Genomic DNA, 22,652 nt, shown 5'->3' on the forward strand with positions numbered 1-22,652 from the left:
CCTAATCATTCACTTAGCTTAAGTTCATTGAAGTTGTACATCGCTGATGTACCATTCTTATTTCAGAAATTTTTTATGTAATAACCAAATAAATAAGAACTGCTATCACGCTATATGTCCTCTGACCGGCTACATAGCACACTTTTATCAAGCAGTATATGTGACAGGCTATCTGAATATTCACATTTCATTTTACATACTTTATTGACATTATCTGTCATTAATAAAATTCTATAACTGCTTCGCATGTTGCAGCAATCAGGAATTACTGACATACAGCTCTATTCAAATAATTTTAGTAGTGTCCTGGCTTTAAAATTCCCACTCTACTGTAATGCAAAACCAGCAAAAAGAATTACATGAGAAATGCAACAAGTTTTGGAATAATCCTAAGGAAGGCTCGAGCTGCAATTAAACAATAAGGACACTACTAACGGGCAAAGCTATCAATCAAAAAATGTGGCTAGAATAATGTCAGTATACTTTCTTAGGAATAGCACACATTACTGGAAACTAAGGCTTGTAGTGACTAGAAACAAGTGAATGTTTACCTGAAGCAACACCTCCTTCAGACTCCTGGTGATATATTTATTTCCATCAGCAACCAAGGCAAGTAGAGCTTGGCAGTGGCAGAAGACAAAGTACTAACATCACAAACTGTTCGCGAACTTTTACTAGAGTAGAGCACCCAAGGCTCAAGAAAGTTAACCAGGTAAAGTTTGTAAAAAGTGTTTGAACACCAACAAACTGTCAAAATCTTCTGAAGTGAGACCTGAGTTTCTCCTGGTGTATACAACTTTCAAACAACTTACGGGTATTCAGCCAGGTAAAATTTTCAGTGACCACCGATATTTCGGATGGAGTACACTCCGCCATTTTCAAGGCAAACTGCGATGGACTGGCAATGTACAGAAAAACTTAAAACCTCGGTTCTTAGACTGATGCAGGAAAGATAACACACACTGAACACTAGTGACACCAAAAATGACCGAAGTCAGAGATATTGATAGTGAAACTACGAACTAGCAGGTGAGGTAACACTGATTCTGTCCCTCAGTTTTTTTGACAATGGAGAGAACAGGATTCCAAACAAAGTTTAAAAAAACCTCCATCCCTGTTTACAAGGTTGCTCGCTAATTTAATCTCAACTGCCTCCTTAATAACACTGTCCCAATAGTTGGACATGCATGCCAATATCTCGGTGTTGTTATATAGCACGGGGTGACCAGTATCCAAGCAATGTTCAGCAACAGCAGATCTACTTGGATGCTGTAATCTTTGAAACCCGCCTGTTTCTTCAGATATGTTGACGATACTTTTGTTGTTTGGCCTCATGGTAAGGAGAATTTGAATGTCTTTCTAGAACATCTGAACACGATCCACCCAAACATTCTTTTTACGATGGAGATGAAGAGGATGGTTGCCTTCCCTTTCTTGACGTTTTGGTTAGGAGGAAGGATAATGGATCATTGGGACATGCAGTTTACAGGAATCGACTCACACCACCTTGTATTTACAGGCTAATAATTGTCACCATCCGACTCAGCACGAAGGGGTTCTTCGTACCTTAGTACACAGGGCACATGTTGTTTCCGATGCTGAGACTTTGCCAGCTGAGCTGTCCCTTCTTGAAATTATGTTTTGTCAAAATAGTTATAGTGACAGACAGATTGAATGTGCGTTGCACTATCAACCAACTGTGCATCGCGTGATTGATGATAATTCTGAGTCAACACATAAGTCTACTGCCTTTTTGCCTTACGTAGGAAGCACTTCCAACAAGATCAGTCGTATTTTATAGAAATACTATGTGAAATGCATTTTCCGATCTCCATCCAAAATTAAAGTGCTTTTGGCTTGTGTTAAGGATGATCTTGGTTTGCATAAGGAGGGTGTATATTGCATTCCTTGTAGCTGTGACATGGCATATACTGGTCAAACTATCAGGACCATGGAGGACCGATGTACTGAGCATAAACGGCACACACACAATTACAGCAGCCAATCAGATCTGCTATTGCCCAACATTGCTTGGATACTGGTCACCCCATGCTACATAACAACACCGAGATATTGGGACAGTGTTATTAAGGAGGCAGTTGAGATTAAATTAGCGAGCAACCTTGTAAACAGGGATGGAGGTTTTTGTTTAAACTCTCTTTGGAATCCTGCTCTCTCCCTTCTCAAAAAACAGAAGGATAGAGTCAATGTTACCTCACCTGCTAGTTCATAGTCTCACTATTGATATCTCTGACTTTGGTCATCTATGGTGTCACTAGTGTTCCTGCGTCAGTCTAAGAACCGAGGTTTTAAATTTGCCTGTACATTGCCAGTTCATTGCAATGAACTGCAATGAACTGGCAATGTACAGGCAAATTTGCAGTTTGCCTTGAAAATGGCAGGGTGTACTACCGCTGAAATATCGGCAGTCACTGAAGATTTTACCTGGCTGAGTACCTGTAAGTTGTTTTAAAATCTTTTGAAGTCAATTATGTCCGTTTTTTCTCAAAAACATTGTTTCATAAAGCATAAATCACAGGAAAATTATAAATATGTTAACAAAAAAATGGGTGCAAAACAACAATGTGAGCATAGGAAATTTGGCGGGAGAAAGAAAACTGTTGTAAAGGGTGGGAAAACATTAGTAGAGGAATGAAATGTTAGTTTCAGTCCTGAGCCTGAACTGAAATTAACTGAACATATCTGACAGGTTAAAACCACATTTCGCACTGACACACTGCCTATAACTGTTCCTAATTTATAAGGAGTGTTCCAAGTTCTGAAGTGGTTGTTATTAAATATAGTAAAACACAATATGGTAAAAATACAGGGATATTGCAGTCAGAAAATTATGTACACTGTTTGTGATGTTATTTGCTATGAAAATATCAAGGCAAGGTCACATACATAAGATGGATAAATATTAAACTTTTTCTTTAAAGTACAATGTGTGTGTCACTAAAAACCTATGACAGTTGCTTACTGTTAATGTTGTCTGGGCAAGTGCCACAATTCAATCAACCACATGGAGTGTTTACTTACTTCAGAAATACTTCCTCCATTGTTGTAAGTGATACACCAATTCCACCAATTTTGAGAATATTTTTATTAGCTTCTAATGCATCAAACAGACTAGGAAACTTAGATGTGCTCTTCAAAGGTAATGAAATGCACATAATAGGTCCATTCAAATTTTTGATTGCAGCTTCTGGTATATTCTTTGTAACTGTTTCCCAAACTGCTGATTCATTGCACCCATCTAATTTAATAATGGAGAGATTGTATCCACTACCTGGAAATAAACATCAGTGGTCAAATTGTGAACAAACTGCAATAAAACATTTAGATTTTATTTCACTGTAATACAAAATGGAAATTTATCAAGCACTGGCAGATTTAGTATGAAAATAAAAACAAAGCTACACTTTTCTGTAGCTCTGTATTTCATCACAGTGAAATAATGGTAAAACTAATTCTGGAAGTTTTTTGGAAATTCATAATACTAATTTTTAATTACCATGAATGAGTCGTAATTGCAATTTGGCACACAGTGCATTATGCACCTGACTATGAATAATTCCAGATTCAGAATAGGCAAAATAAGAAACCTTTTATTCCAAGCACGTCGACTGTTGGCATAGTGTTAGTTGTAACAACTGTATTAGAGACTGGCAATGCATGTTAAAACAAACCACAATACACATTTCAAAATATTAGAATAAGCCTTTACAGTTTGAACTTCAATTATGGCTGAATCCACCTTGAAACATTTTCATCAGCATACTGTAGTTCCCAATGAAAAATGATGTTTATTCTGTGTCACTACTGGACATAATAGAAAACAAAAGTGATTTTGTTTTGTCAGGCAGAGTAATAAGAGAACGAAAATAAAGAAGATAAGCACATTTCCATTTGATTTTTTTAACCTTACAATATCTTTATATCTTAATAGTTTAGACTAAAAAAGAATAGAAGCTTTCGAAATGTGGTTCTACAGAAGGATGCTGAAGATTAGACGGGTAGATCACGTAACTAATGAGGAGGTAATGAATAGAATTGGGGAGAAGAGAAATTTGTGGCACAACTTGGCTAGAAGAAGGGATTGCTTGGTAGGACATATTCCAAGGCATCAAGGGATCATCAATTTAGTATTGGAGGGCAGCGCGGAGGGTAAAAACCGTACAGGGAGACCAAGAGATGAGTACACTAAACAGATTCAGAAGGATGTAGGTTGCAGTAGGTACTGGGAGATGAAGAAGCTTGCACAGGATAGAGTAGCATGGAGAGCTGCATCAAACCAGTCTCTGGACTGAAGACCACAACAACAACAACATCTTTATTATGTCATCTTGCATAATACATTGATCGTGAACCAACTGGCCTCCTCCTAATTGGAGACATTTTCATGTTTGGTTACACATACTTCTTGCTGTAATGTCCAGATATGCCTGTGGTCTACTGTCCCATTTCTCCACAGCAGCCTCTATGATGCCCTGTCCAAGCTCTCTGGCAGGAGAGGATGATTGCAAATGGCACATTTTAGCATGGTCCATGCATTCTCAATGCAGCTGAGATCTGGAAAACATGGAGGCCATTCCATTTAACAAATTCAATGTTCCACATGGAAGGTGACCCTGTCACTAGAAACTTGTTCCAGGTTCTAGAGATATCACTTTTGTTCACAGTAACATTCACTGCAATGTACACCTGTCTCACACTCTGCTCCATTAGAGTGACTATTCAAAGCCTCATATCATACATTACTGTTGTCCAGACCATCCGAAAGCAACACAACTCTTATGACGACGCACAGCACAAGTACTGCAATGTTTACAGGTGTCACTGTTACCATAGACTGCACATATTAGCCCCCAATGGTAGAAACATGGACTGTTTCTGCTAGAATTACATTACAGACAAACCAATGTATTCATATTATAACTTATTTCTGGATCACAATGTTCAGTGTTAAAGTTTTAGCAATACACAAAATTTGTTTTAACCACTGTATTACTCATCCATGAAGTTCTAAGTAACAGAGACCCTAAGGCAAGTTGGAATCATCAAGTCCAATCTTTTTACAGACTTAATAGAGTTTTGACAGAAACTTTCAAGCAGGAGCCATGTAGCAATTGCAGACATCACACTTTTGCCCAAACAAATTTCAAGTTTATCAGTGGATGAAGGAATAGTTAAGATAACAGGTTAGTATACTTAGTTTTACTGTGCTGTGAGATCCAAGATGTAATACCAGGGACTAGAAGATAGAATAAGAAAGACTGGTGACAGGTTCCCAAAAGGGAACACTTCTATGCCACAGAAGAGATTAGTAGGAGATACACACCAGGTTTCAAAGAGGTTAAGTGACTGGGTCAGCAGAGATGATCAGAATGGCTAAGTTATGTCAGGCAGGTATCAATGGCAAAGAGGAGCCATTAAAAGAATGGCACAGAGTTTGAAGCTAGGGAAACACACCCCTAGACTGCAGCTCCAATATAAATGCTGAATGTGTCCACATCTTGTGATTCCAGTGACTAGTACAAAGGAGTAGTACATAGTTGCTTTTCCCTCCATGGAAGGTAATGTTGTATTGTGCATTCCACAGGCGATTGAATCACGTTTAGCAGATTAATTTATTCTAATTCCAACTCTCAGTTTTCCCCCACCGTATCTTATGTGCAGTCCAATTAAAATTATTTGACAGTTGACATCTATCACCTGTAACTACACTGTTGCCACATTGGCTGCTGGCTACCATTCAGTTATAGGTGACGCACAAGCATAGCGGTCACTTCACAAATGCCATTAATGTGTAATGCGGAGCAATGTTGCAAGTAGCTGCCACAAGGAGTGATGAAAATGTGAGATTCTCCATTGACAGCTCATTTTTAGTGACCAATGACAGAATTGCAGTAGACGATACTTTTGTAGCCCCGAATTTAAACTCATGTCCTAAACTACCACAACCTCATGATGTGCAATGTGTCCAAGAAAATGGCTGTCAACAATCAGCGGCAAAACTAAAATCATGACTGCTTTGTTCATGGCGATTAAAGCTAATGTCACAAGCAAACTCAAGACAGAAAAATTTTAGTTTTAGCACTAAAAAACAAAACTGTAATTTTTCACTATCATTCACTGGTTACCTGAAACTATCCTCACACTATCTACATAAATTGCTGCTTTACCAACTGATGAACAGTCCTGGTTGGTACTTTGTTGTATATTATAGACAATACTGGCAGATCTCAAATGAAAAGAAAACAATGTTAGGAAGACAAATGAGGGCAAATAAAAAAGTCAATACGATGGTGAAAACAATGTGGCAAAGTATTAGAAATTTAAAAAAATAGATTTAAATTAATTAACTGAATAAAAATTATAATCAAATATTTAGAGGGGGGGAAAAAACTTTTGAACCTACGACCTTCTACATGACAGGTTACTGTGCCATTCATTGTGTCTTTTCTTACCCACAGACCTCCACCCAACCCTACCAACCATCCTTGCACTCACCAAATTATGCCTTCATCAGCTAGTTTCTTTCAGTTGTATCAAGTTTCCTTTAGTAACTTAATTTTTAGTTTTTAGATTTAACTAAAAACTTCAACTTCATCTAGACCCAAAACCTCCTTCTCCTTCTTAAGAGTAGTTAATAATAAATTCGGGGCATTTTAGAAGAATTAAAATTTTGTTCTGACTGTATTTGAAATCAGGGAACTAAGCTATACCTCTACATACACTCGGACTTCCTCTGAAAATTATTTGTTTATTGTTTTCCTTTCTAAACATCATTGTTTTTATAAACAAGGGTATATGAATAGGCCAAATTTTTCGCTTTTCCAGATGTTCTATTTTTCCCCTTTCTTGGTGCAGGTATAGTATGAATTCGGTTACAGATTCACCCCCATCATTGATGACGTAGTTTATATAGGAATATATAAGCCACGTAATTGTTCTCTTCTTTGAAGCTGGGAACATTTTGAAATCCATGTACATTATCTTCTTGGTGTTAATTTCAGCCATTGTTGTTGTTAACAGCATTGAACATTGAAATTTAATCCACCTACATAAGCCTATGAACAGCTTACTGCTCAGTGCAGCACTGTACCAGTCAAGTCACAACGTTCACAATAAGGGTTTCCCATGTGTCTCTGGTGGTGACACAGTGGTGCTGTCGAAAACTGATCATTTAAGAACATGTAAGTGGCTGACAGCAACATTGGACTTAGTAGTCACATCTGAAAAGTTAGACCACACCAGCTTCCAATTAAGATTTTTATGTTTTATTTGGCTGACTGGTGTATAGATTGTTTCTTTCTGTAGTTCTCCCAAAACCTTTTTTGTGGTGAAGTCTTTTCATTTGGGAGTTTTTCTACAATTCCTACTGTGATTTTAAGAGTGTGAGTAACATTATGCAGGTGCCTGTCACCAAGTTTTACTTCTTGTCGTAATTCCCCATGCACCCATCAATAAGTCTGAATAAGTCTGACTGACTTGTTGGTTGTTCAAGGATTTTATCAGATTTTTAATGAAGAGGGCTGTGCATTTTCCCTCTCAATCCCTACAGCCTAATCCACCTTCATTTGATGATTTTTTTAGCTGGCCTCTGGCTACAGGGAGTAGCACCCGTATCTAGATGAAGCTTCCCATTTATTTCTTTATTTAAGCAATATATCTTCGCTTTATGGGTATTATTTGAGCTGTATAGCACATTTAAGTTTCTACTGCTGTTCGTTATACAGGCACCTCGTACTTTCTCCACCACTGATTTGGAATTATCCTCAATCAATTCATTCATGTTCTCCTTCAGTTTCACACCAAGTACTTCCTCTCATCACGTTCTGTGAAGGGGTGTGGTGAGAGTTGCGAAGTTTTGTTCAACCATAGGAGCCAGGTTTTGTTGTTGTTTATTGTTCCTCTTGCTGCTTCCTTATAAGAACAGATTATTTCCAATATCTTTCCAGTGTCTTGATGTTGAATCATTGGCATAAGCATTAATGGTGAATGTTTGAGCACCAACATTTATTCCAGAGATCTGGTACTTGATCAAACAGATCTTGGTTCCAAGGAAATTATACACAATATCATGGATAATTGGCATCCCTGTTGGACTGTGCACTGAATTGTGAATTCTCCCTCTAGGTGGCCAAATTGTGAATTCTCCCATGAAGTGGCTATTTATTAGTATTTTGGAGACCATTGGATTCCAGTCTGGCAGTAGCAGATTTATTGTGGCCTGTGGAAAAGTATATTGTTGCATCACATTCCTTAGACATTGGTGACCGAATTTGTGAAAGGCATTTTCTAGGTCATGTTCAACAAGCCTACTGTTCCAGTTTGCTACATCCATGAAGAAGAAATTTTTTTTTTTTTTTTTTTTTTTTTTTTTTTTTTTTTTTTTTTTTTTTTTTTTTTTGTGGTTTTAGGGCGCACAACTTCAATGGTCATTAGCGCCCTGACTACTCTAAGAATGCACCGCGAGGCACAAGTTGACCACAACAACTAAAAGGGAAAACACGATAAAAGACAGACTGACATGCATAGGATTAAAAAACAGCATCATCAAATGTCCTTAGCGAGGTTTGTCAAATTGATAAAACGAAGAACACGAGCAGCTGCTCGTGGGTCATCCGCTAAAATGGCATCGAAAGTATTTGGCAGGTTAAGATCGAGGCGCAGTGTGTTAAGATCTGGACAGGACATTAAAATGTGTCTAACCGTCAGCAAGTGCCCACATGGGCAGAACGGCGCCGGCGCAGCCGTCAGCAGATGGCGATGGCTGAACCGGCAGTGTCCAATTCTTAACCAGGCTAAAACGACCTCCTCCCGCCGAGAAGGGCGTGAGGAGGACGTCCAAGCCACGGGAAGAGGTTTTAAGGCCCGAAGCTTGTTGTCGGTAAGTGCAGCCCAATCGGCATGCCACAGCGATAAGATGCGCCGACAAATGACCCTGCTAAAATCGGACGAAGGGACACAACAAGAAGCTGTCCGAGGCTGGAGGACCGCAGCCTTGGCCGCGGCATCTGCAGCTTCGTTCCCAGGGATACCGACATGGCCAGGAACCCACATAAAGCTAACTGGAGAACCGACGTCCACCAGCTGCTGAAGAGAGCGTTGGATCCGGTGTACGAAAGGGTGAACCGGGTACGGATCACTGAGGCTCTGGATGGCGCTCAGGGAATCTGAGCAGATGACATAAGCAGAATGTCGGTGGTGGCAGATGTAAAGAACAGCCTGGTAGAGGGCAAAGAGCTCAGCTGTGAAGACCGAACAATGGCCATGGAGCCGGTATTTGAAACTTTGTGCCTCGACAATAAAGGAACACCCGACCCCGTCATTGGTCTTAGAGCCATCTGTATAAATGAAAGTCATGTTGATGAACTTCGAACGAAGTTCCAAAAAACGGGAGTGGTAGACCGAACCGGGGGTGACCTCTTTTGGGAGCGAGCTGAGGTCAAGGTGAATGCGGACCTGAGCCTGGAGCCAAGGTGGCGTGTGGCTCTCGCCCACTCGAAAGGTTGCAGGGAGTGAAAAATTAAGGTGTTGAAGGAGGCGACGAAAGCGAACTCCAGGGGGTAGCAGGGCAGAGACATACAACCCGTATTGACGGTCAAGAGAGTCGTCAAAAAAGGAACGATAAGAGGGATGGTCGGGCATTGACAGTAGCCGGCAGGCATACCGACAAAGCAGTATATCGCGCCGGTAGGTGAGTGGCAATTCGCCAGCGTCAGCATGAAGACTCTCTACGGGACTGGTATAAAATGCTCCGATCGCAAGTCGTAAACCCCGATGTTGTATGGAGTTGAGGCGGCGTAAGATGGATGGCCGTGCAGAGGAGTATACGAAGCTCCCATAATCCAGCTTGGAGCGGACGATCGACCGATATAGACGAAGTAGGACGGTTCGATCCGCTCCCCACGACATACCACTGAGAACACGGAGGACATTTAAAGAACGGGTACAACGGGCGGCCAAATATGACACATGTGGAGACCAGCTAAGTTTCCTGTCAAATGTAAGGCCTAAAAATTTGGTTGTCTCCACGATTGGGAGAGCAACGGGACCGAGTCGTAAGGACGGTGGGAGAAACTCTTTGTAGCGCCAGAAGTTAATACAGACCGTCTTCTCGGCAGAAAAACGGAAGCCATTGGCGACACTCCAGGAGTAAAGACGGTCAAGAGAACGCTGAAGACAGCGCTCCAGGACACGTGTACACTGCGCGCTGCAATAGATGGTAAAATCGTCCACGAAAAGGGAGCCTGATACATCAGCTGGGAGGCAATCCATTATTGGATTGATCGCGATGGCGAAGAGAGCGACGCTCAAAACTGAGCCCTGTGGCACCCCATTCTCCTGGCGAAAGGTGTCAGACAGGACAGAACCCACACGTACCCTGAACTGTCGATCCATTAAAAAGGAACGAATAAAAAGAGGGAGGCGACCGCGAAGGCCCCATGTATGCATGGTGCGGAGAATGCCCGCCCTCCAACAGGTGTCGTAAGCCTTCTCCAAATCAAAGAACACAGCTGCGGTCGGGCGCTTCCGCCAGAAGTTATTCATAATGAAGGTCGACAAGGTAACCAGATGGTCAACAACAGAGCGGCGCCTACGAAATCCACATTGTACATTGGTAAGTAGGCGTCGAGACTCGAGCAGCCAAACCAATCGAGAGTTAACCATTCGCTCCATCACTTTACAGACACAGCTGGTAAGCGAGATAGGTCGATAACTGGAAGGCAAGTGCTTGTCCTTCCCCGGCTTAGGAATCGGGACAACAACAGACTCGCGCCAGCATGCGGGAACATGGCCCTCAATCCAGATGCGATTGTATGTACGAAGAAGAAAACCTTTACCCGCAGGAGAAAGGTTCTTCAGCATCTGAATATGAATAGAATCTGGCCCTGGAGCGGAGGACCGTGATCGGCCAAGTGCGTTTTTGAGTTCCCGCATGGTGAATGGGGCATTATAACTTTCACAATTCGAGGAGCGGAAGTTAGGAGGCCTAGCCTCCTCTGCCTGTTTGCGGGGGAGGAAGGCAGTGTGGTAATGAGCGGAGCTCGAAACCTCTGCGAAAAAGCGGCCGAAGACGTTGGAGACAGCCTCAGGGGCCACAAGGACGTCATTCGCGACCTTCAAGCCAGAAACTGGTGAGTGGACCTTAGTGCTAGATAGCCGGCGCAGGCTACCCCAGACAACAGAAGAAGGAGTAAAACTGTTGAAGGTGCTTGTGAAAGCAGCCCAGCTGGCTTTCTTGCTTTCTTTGATAATACGATGACACTGAGCACGTAATCGTTTATAATTGATACAATTCGCCACTGTAGGGTGGCGGTTAAATGTGCGTAAAGCACGTCGACGAGCACGTAAAGCGTCTCTACATGCTGCGGTCCACCAGGGGACCGGTACGCGACGTGGAGAAGAAGGAGGGTGAGGGATGGAATATTCAGCAGCAGCGAGAATGACTTCCGTGAGGTGTGCGACCTGATGATCGCAGCTTGTAAAGGTTTGATCCTGAAAGGTCGCCCTGGAAGAGAAGAGCCCCCAGTCTGCCTTGGAGATGGTCCAATTAGAGAAGCACGGAGAGGGGGTATGCTGCAGGAGATGGATAACACACGGGAAGTGGTCGCTCGAATATGTATCAGAAAGTGCACACCACTCAAACCGGCGTGCAAGTTGGGGAGTACATATAGAGAGGTCAAAATGGGAATAGGTGTGAGATGTGTCCGAAAGAAAAGTAGGGGCGCCAGTATTGAGGCAGACAAGATCGAGCTGGTTGAAAAGGTCTGCTAACAAGGAGCCCCTTGGGCAGGATGCTGGAGAGCCCCAAAGGGGATGGTGGGCATTGAAGTCTCCAGTTAACAAAAATGGTGCAGGTAGCTGAGCAATAAGTTGCATCACGTCTGCCCTGGTAACGGCAGATGACGATGGAGTGTAAACGGTACAAAAGGAAAACGTAAAAGTGGGAAGAGTAATGCGGATGGCAACTGCCTGCAGGCCGGTGTGCAACGTGATGGGATCGTAGTAAATATCATCCCGGACCAGCAACATAACCCCTCCATGAGCTGGGATACCTACCACAGGGGGTAGGTCAAAACGCACAGAGGTGTAGTGTGCCAAGGCAATTTGATCGCATGGGCGTAGCTTCGTTTCCTAGAGGGCTACGACGAGCGGACGGTGCAAGCGGAGCAGCAACTTCAAGTCCTCTCGGTTGGAGCGAATGCTGCGAATATTCCAGTGAATAAGTGCCATCGTAAGAAAAGGAAGATGAGAGAAGTGGTCACCTCGAAGGCCGCTCAGGGCCTGGCTTCGAGCGAGCACTGTCGCCGCTATCAGTAGGCGGACAGTCATCGTCCATTGGGTCGATAGGGTCATCGGCCATCTCGGGAGGATGGCCGGGAGGGGGAGCTTCCTCCGCCGGTGAACGGCCAGATGTACGGCTACCAGTGGTGCGGCCAGGCGAAACGGATGACGGCCTGGGGCGGCAACCGCTGGGTGGCGCAGGAGAAGAAATGCGCCGTGGTGGAGAAGGAGAACTGTGCTTCCTATGCGCCTTTTTGGAAGGACGTTTAGTGGAAGTACCGGTCGAAGGCTGGGAGGTCGAGGTACGGAGGAAGTCTGCACGGGATGGTTCCTTCTTGAAGGCCCGTGCATCTGACTTCGATGTCTTCGTCTTAGCAGAAGCTGAGGAAGGTGCTGGTGTCTGTGGGGTGATGGGAGGAAGAGGAGACGTCGACCGCGCGATCTTAGCACTGGCCGAACGGACGACCGTGGTGCTGAAGGTCAGATCGCATGTCTGGGTTGCTACCTCCTGGGTAGTCCGAGGAGAGGCGAGGACAGTACTGTATTTCCCAGCTGGGAGCAGCGTGGGCTTCCTACTAGCCAATAGCTTGCGAGCAGCCGAGGTGGACACTTTCTCTTTGACCCGAATTTCTTGGATACAGCGTTCTTCCTTATAGACAGGACAGTCGCGGGAGGATGCGGCATGGTCACCCTGACAGTTCACACAACGAGGAGACGGAGGTGGACAGTCACCCTCATGGGCATCCCTGCCACAAGTGACACATTTAGCCGCATTGGAACAAGACTGTCGAGTGTGATTGAAACGCTGACACTGGTAGCAGCGCATAGGTGTCGGGACATAGGGGCGAACAGAAATAACCTCGTAGCCCGCCTTGATGCGCGATGGCAGCTTAACACTATCGAAGGTCAAGAAAAGTGTCCGGGTCGGTACAAGGTCATTGTTGACCTTTTTCATGACCCTATGGACAGCCGTCACGCCCTGCTCAGCGAGGAAAGATTGAAGCTCCTCGTCAGTCAATCCGTCGAGGGAGCTAGTATAGACTGCACCACGAGACGAATTCAAAGTTCGGTGGGCCTCTACCCGGACAGGGAACGTGTACAGGAGGGTGGCCCGAAGCAGTTTTTGTGCCTGAAAGACACTCTCAGTTTCTAGTAATAAGGTGCCGTTACGCAACCTGGTACAAGATTTGACAGATCCGGCTATGGCATCTACGCCCTTCTGAATAACGAAAGGGTTGACAGAGGAAAAATCCTTTCCGTCCTCAGATCGAGAAACTACGAGGAACTGTGGGGCAGGCGGTAGTACTTTTGTCACTATTGGCTGGTCACGTTTCCGTTTTTGGGTCGAAGTCGAGAGAGATGGAGTAGAATCCATTGCGGAGGAATCCCCCATGATTGCCAGCGTCTCCGATGGCGCGCTCCTTCCTTGTGGGGACCCTCTCAGAGGGCACTCCCGCCTTAGGTGAATGTTTACACCTCAGGTCACACCTCCCGAGAAACAAACGGAGGGACCAATCGGCATGGTCAGAAGGTATCAGCTCAGGCAATCACCCCTCCCCGGGCCTGGCCTTTACCAGGGGGTACGCGCGTGCCTTACATGTCTACCCAGGGCGGGGACTTACGCGTTACCCCGTCACCGGCTACGCGTGCGAACGCGTGGGTCGGCCTTCAGGCACGCACAGGGAGGAAAGAAGAAGAGGAAAGAGAAGAGAGAGAGGGAGAAAGAGGACAGACTGTCTCAAACGCCGAGGCGGAGACCAGAGAAGGCAAGGAGAAGAAGGCAATGAGAAAGCAAGGAGAAGAAGGCAATGAGAAGGTAAGGGGAAAAAGGCAATGAGAAGGCAAGGGGAAAAAGGCAATGAGAAGGCAAGGAGAAGGCAAGGGGAAAAAGGCAATGAGAAGGCAAGGAGAAGTCAAGGGAAAGAGTAAGGAAGACAGTGAGATGGAGAAGAGCAAAGAAAGGAACCAACAAAAGGAAGGAAGAAACGAGAAGTGAAAAACCAAAAAGACCACGATTATAGGTCGTGGAACCGTCCGTCTCCGGACGCAGGCGCTAACTACCCCCGTGAGGGGGATAGACTCCTTTTAGTCGCCTCTTACGACAGGCAGGAATACCGCGGGACTATTCTAATCCCCGGACCCGCAGGGGGGGGGAAGAAAATCTGGTCTCCCAGAGAGACAAGCCCACCCATGGCACTGTTGGGAACGCTGCATATCTGACCAGACCCAATTATCTCTGGAAGAGTCTTTTTTAGTCTTGCGGCTATTATGTGCACAATCATTTTTGAGTCGGAACATAAAAGAGTTTTTGCCTTTTAATCAGTTATTCCTTCTTGGTTTCAGACTACTGGGAACAAGGACTGTAATTTCTTGTTCATATTCTCAACATACTTGACCCACTCTGTTTCTCCTTCATGAGCTCTGTCAATTCTTCTCTGATAGATGACCACAAGACTTCGTAAAATTAATATGGTATGCCGTCAATGTCTGGACTCTCATTTCCTTTACAAGGTCTTCAATTTCTTCTTTGGATATGGACTCTATCAACATAGCATCATTTTCTTCAGTGAGGGAAGTCATGCAGTGTTGTAGCAAATTTGTTATCTTGGTAGGATCTGATGGTTGTTCAAATAGTATCCAGAAATGTCCCTAATATCTTCATATTAGCGGTGTCTTTCTCATTGGAAGGCGTCGGATTTTCAGTAACTCTATGTTCGCACTGTTTCCGTTCTCTGCTGAGGTGAAAGATATTCCGTTGTTTGTCTGGAATGTGTCCCCCACCTTTCCAAGAGATTATTTTACCTTCAATTTATTTTTCCTGTAGTTCTATGAGCCTCTTTCTGAATTTCTTCAATTCACAAAATCTGTCTTCTCTGTTATTCACTTGTTCTTGGAGTCCTTGAACAATCGCATAATGGAATTCGATGTTTTTCCTTCTAGTATCACTGATCCTATACATTATACACTCCTGGAAATTGAAAAAAGAACACCGTGAATTCATTGTCCCAGGAAGGGGAAACTTTATTGACACATTCCTGGGGTCAGATACATCACATGATCACACTGACAGAACCACAGGCACATAGACACAGGCAACAGAGCATGCACAATGTCAGCACTAGTACAGTGTATATCCACCTTTCGCAGCAATGCAGGCTGCTATTCTCCCATGGAGACAATCGTAGACATGCTGGATGTAGTCCTGTGGAACAGCTTGCCATGCCATTTCCACCTGGCGCCTCAGTTGGACCAGCGTTCGTGCTGGACGTGCAGACCGCGTGAGACGACGCTTCATCCAGTCCCAAACATGCTCAATGGGGGACAGATCTGGAGATCTTGCTGGCCAGGGTAGTTGACTTACACCTTCTAGAGCACGTTGGGTGGCACGGGATACATGCGGACGTGCATTGTCCTGTTGGAACAGCAACTTCCCTTGCCGGTCTAGGAATGGTAGAACGATGGGTTCGATGACGGTTTGGATGTACCGTGCACTATTCAGTGTCCCCTCGACGATCACCAGTGGTGTACGGCCAGTGTAGGAGATCACTCCCCACACCATGATGCCGGGTGTTGGCCCTGTGTGCCTCGGTCGTATGCAGTCCTGATTGTGGCGCTCACCTGCACGGCGCCAAACACGCATACGACCATCATTGGCACCAAGGCAGAAGCAACTCTCATCGCTGAAGACGACACGTCTCCACTCGTCCCTCCATTCACGCCTGTCGCGACACCACTGGAGGCGGGCTGCACGATGTTGGGGCGTGAGCGGAAGACGGCCTAACGGTGTGCGGGACCGTAGCCCAGCTTCATGGAGACGGTTGCGAATGGTCCTCGCCGATACCCCAGGAGCAACAGTGTCCCTAATTTGCTGGGAAGTGGCGGTGCGGTCCCCTACGGCACTGCGTAGGATCCTACGGTCTTGGCGTGCATCCGTGCGTCGCTGCGGTCCGGTCCCAGGTCGACGGGCACGTGCACCTTTCGCCGACCACTGGCGACAACATCGATGTACTGTGGAGACCTCACGCCCCACGTGTTGAGCAATTCGGCGGTACGTCCACCCGGCCTCCCGCATGCCCACTATACGCCCTCGCTCAAAGTCTGTCAACTGCACATACGCTTCACGTCCACGCTGTCGCGGCATGCTACCAGTGTTAAAGACTGCGATGGAGCTCCGTATGCCATGGCAAACTGGCTGACACTGACGGCGGCGGTGCACAAATGCTGCGCAGCTAGCGCCATTCGACGGCCAACACCGCGGTTCCTGGTGTGTCCGCTGTGCCGTGCGTGTGATCATTGCTTGTACAGCCCTCTCGCAGTGTCCGGAGCAAGTATGGTGGGTCTGACACACCGGTGTCAATGTGTTCTTTTTTCCATTTCCAGGAGTGTATTTCTGAATGTTTACGAATCCCAAGTTTCACCAGTTTATCCCACCATTCAAGAAAGCTACTAAAGAACTGCTTCCAACAAACACATATTTGATAACATTCACAGAAAACTGTTTTTACCCACTCAACATTGAGTAGGTTACAGTTTAACTTCCAGTATCCCTTTCCCATTACTTTGGGCTGGGGTAAACATTTTATTTTAAAAACTGTATGGTGGTTCAAGAAGCTGATGGTGATTACTCATAGTCCTGTACAGCTATTCCTATCGTGGCATAAAATCTGTCCAGTCTTGAGGCTGACAGAGGGATCTTTTGATGGCTATCTAGGACATCTATGATGGCTCAATCTATGATGTCTGTCAGTTTTGATACTCCAAACATGTTATTTAAGGGGCCACAATTAGAGGTTGATCCTGTTGTGTCCGCCAAACTTACAACACAATTAAAATTTCCCCTCATTATTACGTCACACTCTGTGTGACTCAAAGTATGGGATAGCTCCACTAACAAGCTCTTCTTTATTGGTTCTGTAATTTGTTCCTTGCAAGGCATGAAGGTTAATATTGTTATTTCATTTAATTTGGTTTTGATAAAGTGTCCATAAAACCAATTCTGGAGACTTTTACAAAAGGTTTGGACAACAATTACAAAAATTTGCCCCACCCACATTAATGCTGAAATGGGAAGATGGAAAAATGGCACATAACAACAAGGAAAATGCCGAAATCATTGCAAAAGCATTTAGTAAACCTTTGGATTGTGAAGAACCCCAGGAACTTTTAGCAAGTAATACAGCCACACCCATCAAGACTCCACCTGATCTCATAAATCCTCCAACAATCCAGGAGGTGGAAACGGCACTCAGAGATATGAAAAATTATAAGGTATGCGGAGAAGACCAAGTTTTTGCAGAAATGTGGAAATATGCCAGTGATACAGTTCGAACATCCTTACACATAGCCCTAACAAAAATCTGGACAGCAGAAAAGGTTCCCGAACATTGGACCGTAGCCATAATTCATCCACTCCACAAAAAAGGAGATAAAAAGCAACACAGATAATTACAGACGTATCTCTCTCTTAGACTGCACATACAAGATTTTCTTCATAATCCTACACAAGAGAATCAAAAAGCAACTAGAGGAGGAATCAGGTAAATACCAAGGAGGCTTCAGACCTTGGAGAAGCTGTGCCAAACTGATCATCACTTTAAAATTAGCCATAGCATATTACAAGAAACAAAATAAACCTCTTGTAATAACCTTGGTGGACATTAAAAAAAGCATATGACTGTATCCATAGACGTTCAATGTTAAAAATCTTAAGAAATTTTGGGCTCCATACAAAATTAATCAAATTGATAGAACTCACCTTAACCAACATTGTATAAAAAGTCAAGATCAGGGGGGAACTCTCTGAGCCATTCATCATAAAAACAGGTTTAATAGAATGAGATTGCTTTGCACCCCTGCTGTTCAACTGTGCTTTAGAATACATAATGAGGGAATAGTACAAGATTAGCCCAAAGAACATTCAAATTGGAAGACCCAAAGACAACATAAGTTTAAAGCTGTCTAGGATTTGCTGATGACCTTGCTCTCTTGTCCAACAATATTCAGTAAACCAAACCACAAGATATCTCAATACAGGAAATAGCACAGAAAATTAGTCTTGGAGTATCCTTTGAAAAAACAGTCATCATGTTAGCAGACCTACCACTCATAAACAAAAGTGCCATAGGAAACCAAGAAATGAAAATTGTAGATAAATTTAAATATCTGGGAGAAATCATAACATATAACCTCAAAGAAAAGCCAACATGGCACAACATAATAAACAAATTGACTAGAGCACAATATATCACCAAGAACACCTACAACAAAAAGAGCCTGTCAATAGGAACATAATCAAAACACTGAAACCCAGCCATTCAATCAGAAATAATATACGCAAGTGAAACCATCTTCAAAACAACTACCGCTGCACAAATAGACAAAGTACTCAAAATAGAGAAAAGAATCATCAGAACTTTCATCAATACATCTTACCAGAAAGATGGACACTGGAGAGTAGCTACAAATGAAACAGTCTACAGGGAAATAGAACCGCTAATGAGCACAATCAGGAAGAAATGCATTTCATTTTTTGGACCTCTAATCAGAACACCACAGAACAGAATCATCAGGAGAATAATAGAAAAATTTTGGAATATTAAGGGCAACATTAAGAGGATTCCAGAAATCAAGGAAGATATGGACGCGCTACAGATTACGTTGGAATACCTAAGAAACAAAACTGACAAAATCAGAAACTCACAGACAAACAAACCAGACTGCAAACGAGAATCAACAAACAGGTAATAGGAAGGGTGATTTCCGATGAAGAAAGAAGGATTAGATCCGAGAGAATGAAAAAGTACTGGGCTGACAGGAAACTGAAAAATTCTTAGTATAAAGTTGGCTATAGTGGACCAGTGAAGGCCACAAAATTTAAATAAATAAATAAATAAAGTGTACATGTGGTCGCTTTTTTAAATTCTCTAATTTCAGTCCTACTCTGGTTAAAATGCAGCAACCCCTTGTGCTAGAGCCAACATTGTTGTACACATTGTATTGCTGTTGTAGGCTCATCTCCTTAAAAAGTACTTCCTGAAGGAAGGCAATGTCTACATCATTGGTTTTTACAAAATTCTCCAGAATCCTCATCTTTTTTCCATCTGTTATTCTGCAGATATTTGGCTTGAGAAGAGCACTCCAATAGTCTATTACAAGCTTTATGTCAGTTTCCATCTCCATTCAAATTTCCCTACTTAATTATCTTGTCTGGATTCATTTCCAGGAGGTTCACTTTGCACTTCTCCTTTCTCTTTGTCTCAGTATTCTCTTTCCACATCTTTCTAATTTTTCTGATGTGTTGCATTTCGATTTGATTTGGTTTTCACTCTCACTGCCTTCTCAACACCTTGAGATTTATTATAGCCTTCTGGTTGCTAGTACCTCCCTTCACTGGGTTAACTGCGTGCTTTGTAGATTGTGTGGCGACACTGATTGCCACACCACTAAAAAATCATGACTGAAGAAAGCAGAAAAGTACAAAAACTGTCAGTAAATAAAAACACACAACTTTTACCACAGTTGACAATAATACTGATCCCTGAAATACATTCCACTGACACAAAAAGCATAACAGGGTCTTCACCTTTGTGACAGTAAATGTCATAAAAATCTGTATGAACCTCTCAAGTTGTTAAGATGCAGAAACAGAATCAATGTAACTTATAGTCAATGTAATCGCACACACATAATGCATGTTGTTCATTTTGGTATAGCATTGGGATACAAACTCGTGCCCAATGATTGAAGTTTCTTAAAAATACAAACAAATACATGCTGCTTTGGGTGGTTCCTAAGTACTGATGCCAAGATTAATCTACACTTTGTGTTTCATTGTTGACATGACTGTGTTGGATTTTTTGGTATAGCTGTTATATAAACATTTGACCTTAGACAAAATTCTCTTAGGAAGGTGTCATCTTCCCTGGCAACTCAAGAGGCCGGGTGGAACAGATCAATAGCCAGGTGGAATTCCTGAGAGGACGGATCACTGATAATGCAGCTAATACAGAAGCGATTACTACACACCATATGGACAGGGTGCCCAAGCCAGCAGCACAGCAGACTAACATCATTGATAGATAGATGTCACTGTAATGGTGACCATGCAAAGTGGCATAATAAAGCTTAAGTCAAACACAAGATCTTATAATTAAATTTTCCCTGAGACATTTAAGTCTCATCTTTATTTACGATAAGGATGAGAGCTGAAGAAATGAATTAAAATTCATGCCAGGCCGGGACTCTAATGCAGGTCTCCTTGCTTACTAGGCAGAAATGCTCACCATTACACCACCGCAGCACTATGGTCAACATAGCTGCACTGACTACTCAGACCAGTGCCCTCCCCAACAGAAACTTCAATTCATATCTCCAGCATATTTTCCTCTTAAATTGTCACTACCACTGCGGCTCTCTGCCACTGGAATAGCACCCCAGCACTGGACGTAGTGGGGAAGTCCTGTACCTCAAGTGATATTATAATTAAATTTTACCTGAGATATTTAAGTCTCATTTTTATCTACAATAAGGATGAAAGTTGAAGAAATAAATTATAGTTTGCGCTAAGGCTGGACGTGAACCCAGGTCTCCTAGCTTACTAGGCAGAAATGCTGACCATTACTCCAGCACAGTATAATGGTGTAAAGGTCAGCATTTCTGCTTAGTAAGCTAGGAGACCAAGATTCGAGTCCCAGCTGTGGCAAAAAATTTAATTCATTTCCTCAGCGTTCATCCTTATCAAAAACAAGAGCAACTATTAGGCAAACTGGAAGAGTGTCTGAAAGATAAAGTTGTGAAATTCTGAACCAACCAAAACAGCTGACCAAACTAGAAAAGCAAACCACACATGAATATTGCTCATTTCCAGAGAAAGCATGCTCATTGTTCACCTTACCAGCATGCATGGAGAAGGAACCTCTGTCAGCCTGCCATCTACTCATCTAGCTGTCTACAAGATATTATGTAACAGCAAGTACCATCCCCGTCCTAGGGACTCTGACACTGTCACTCACAGAGTCATTAGCCCTGCTGAGACGGATGTGAAGAACTTTAGCATATTCAATCTGTGAATTCCGTAGAAGGCTCAACTATGACTGCTGCTGCTGCTGCCTTCCACCCTAAGGGTCACTGGTTCCCATTTGGGGATGTGCAGCAGCTCTTCTGTCATCACTTGGGGTGTTGCTGGCTCCAGTGTCACAAACACAATGTCACCTAGTAGTCGGCATTACACATTGGTGAGTGCCTCTCTGGTTGGCTACAGGCTTTTACACTATGCAAGACATTCACTGAAATATGAAAGTGACTTTTACGAATCTGCATGAACCTGTTGACCTTCCATAATGTAGAGGTGACTGAAAGGAGTGATACTTAAGGCCTTTTAGATGCCAATATTGTAATTTACTTGGACATGAGTTGCCATGTATGAACGCAATACCAGTTATGTGTGATAGTAGCAAAAGGGTTGGTTATGAAGCACAGCAGTGTTCTGAATCTTGTTGGGCAATGATATAGATGAAAAGATTAGTCTTGTGGTAACTATGGCTGTTTACTTACACTAGCAGTCCCTGGCAATATGACAACATGTTTATTTGTTAGAAGGAGGTTACACAAATACCAGAAAGTGTGGAGACAATGCATGAAGCAGCTGAGCTTTTGAAGGGGCAAGTAGCCGTGTTGTCAGAAAATAATGCTGAGCTGCCATATTACAAAGAAAGGTGGGCACTTCACAAGCCAATAGTGATCATATACAACCCGAGTTGGCAGTGGAAAAAACCTGGCTGAATGTACCTATTTCTTCTGTGGATTCTCTAGCAGCTAATCTAGTGACTCCTTTTTCAGGAAATTCAACTGAGAATGTGTCTGTATTTATTACTGATTTGAAGGTTGATGCTATGTTCGATAATTGGTTGGACGAGACATGCTTCCATATAGCTAAATTACAGTTGGCGACACAAAAACAGATAATGTACCATGAATGTTTAAATAAAATGCAGACATTTGACCAGTTAGCTAATGGACTTCATCAGCGCTACTGTGAGCAGAAGAGTGTGATGTTTTTTAGGGAACAGTTTAATGGTTTGTTGCAAAACCATAATGTGTCAGCAGAAGCATTTTCACGTAAGAACAAAAATTAATGTGCAAACCTAGGAACTAATGCAATATGTGAAGGTAAACAGTTATTCTGCACGAGACACAAAGCACGGCATCAGAAGTGTTATTGCGTAGATGTCCGACTGACATACCAACAAGGGGCAGTATGGAGAGCCCCGAGAGATTTAGCCGCTGCTATTAGGGTTACCACACGCCGAAGAGTTTTCCTCTGAGGTGAAATGTTGTAGGTGTCACTGTATGGA

General features: G+C 43.4%; 1 protein-coding gene across 2 annotated transcripts in view; it reads right to left on the reverse strand.

Annotated features, from left to right (window-relative positions):
• Positions 1-22,652, reverse strand: part of LOC124605138 (phospholipid-transporting ATPase ABCA1-like) — a 423,943-nt gene that overhangs the window by 169,093 nt on the left and 232,198 nt on the right. For both annotated transcript variants that reach the window (XM_047136621.1, XM_047136620.1), the window contains one exon: positions 3,043-3,292. In XM_047136621.1, the coding sequence (XP_046992577.1) occupies positions 3,043-3,292 (250 nt within the window). The remainder of the gene's footprint in view (positions 1-3,042; positions 3,293-22,652) is intronic.

Source organism: Schistocerca americana, chromosome 3 (genome assembly GCF_021461395.2).
Source record: "Schistocerca americana isolate TAMUIC-IGC-003095 chromosome 3, iqSchAmer2.1, whole genome shotgun sequence".
In the NCBI taxonomy this organism is placed as follows: domain Eukaryota; kingdom Metazoa; phylum Arthropoda; class Insecta; order Orthoptera; family Acrididae; genus Schistocerca; species Schistocerca americana.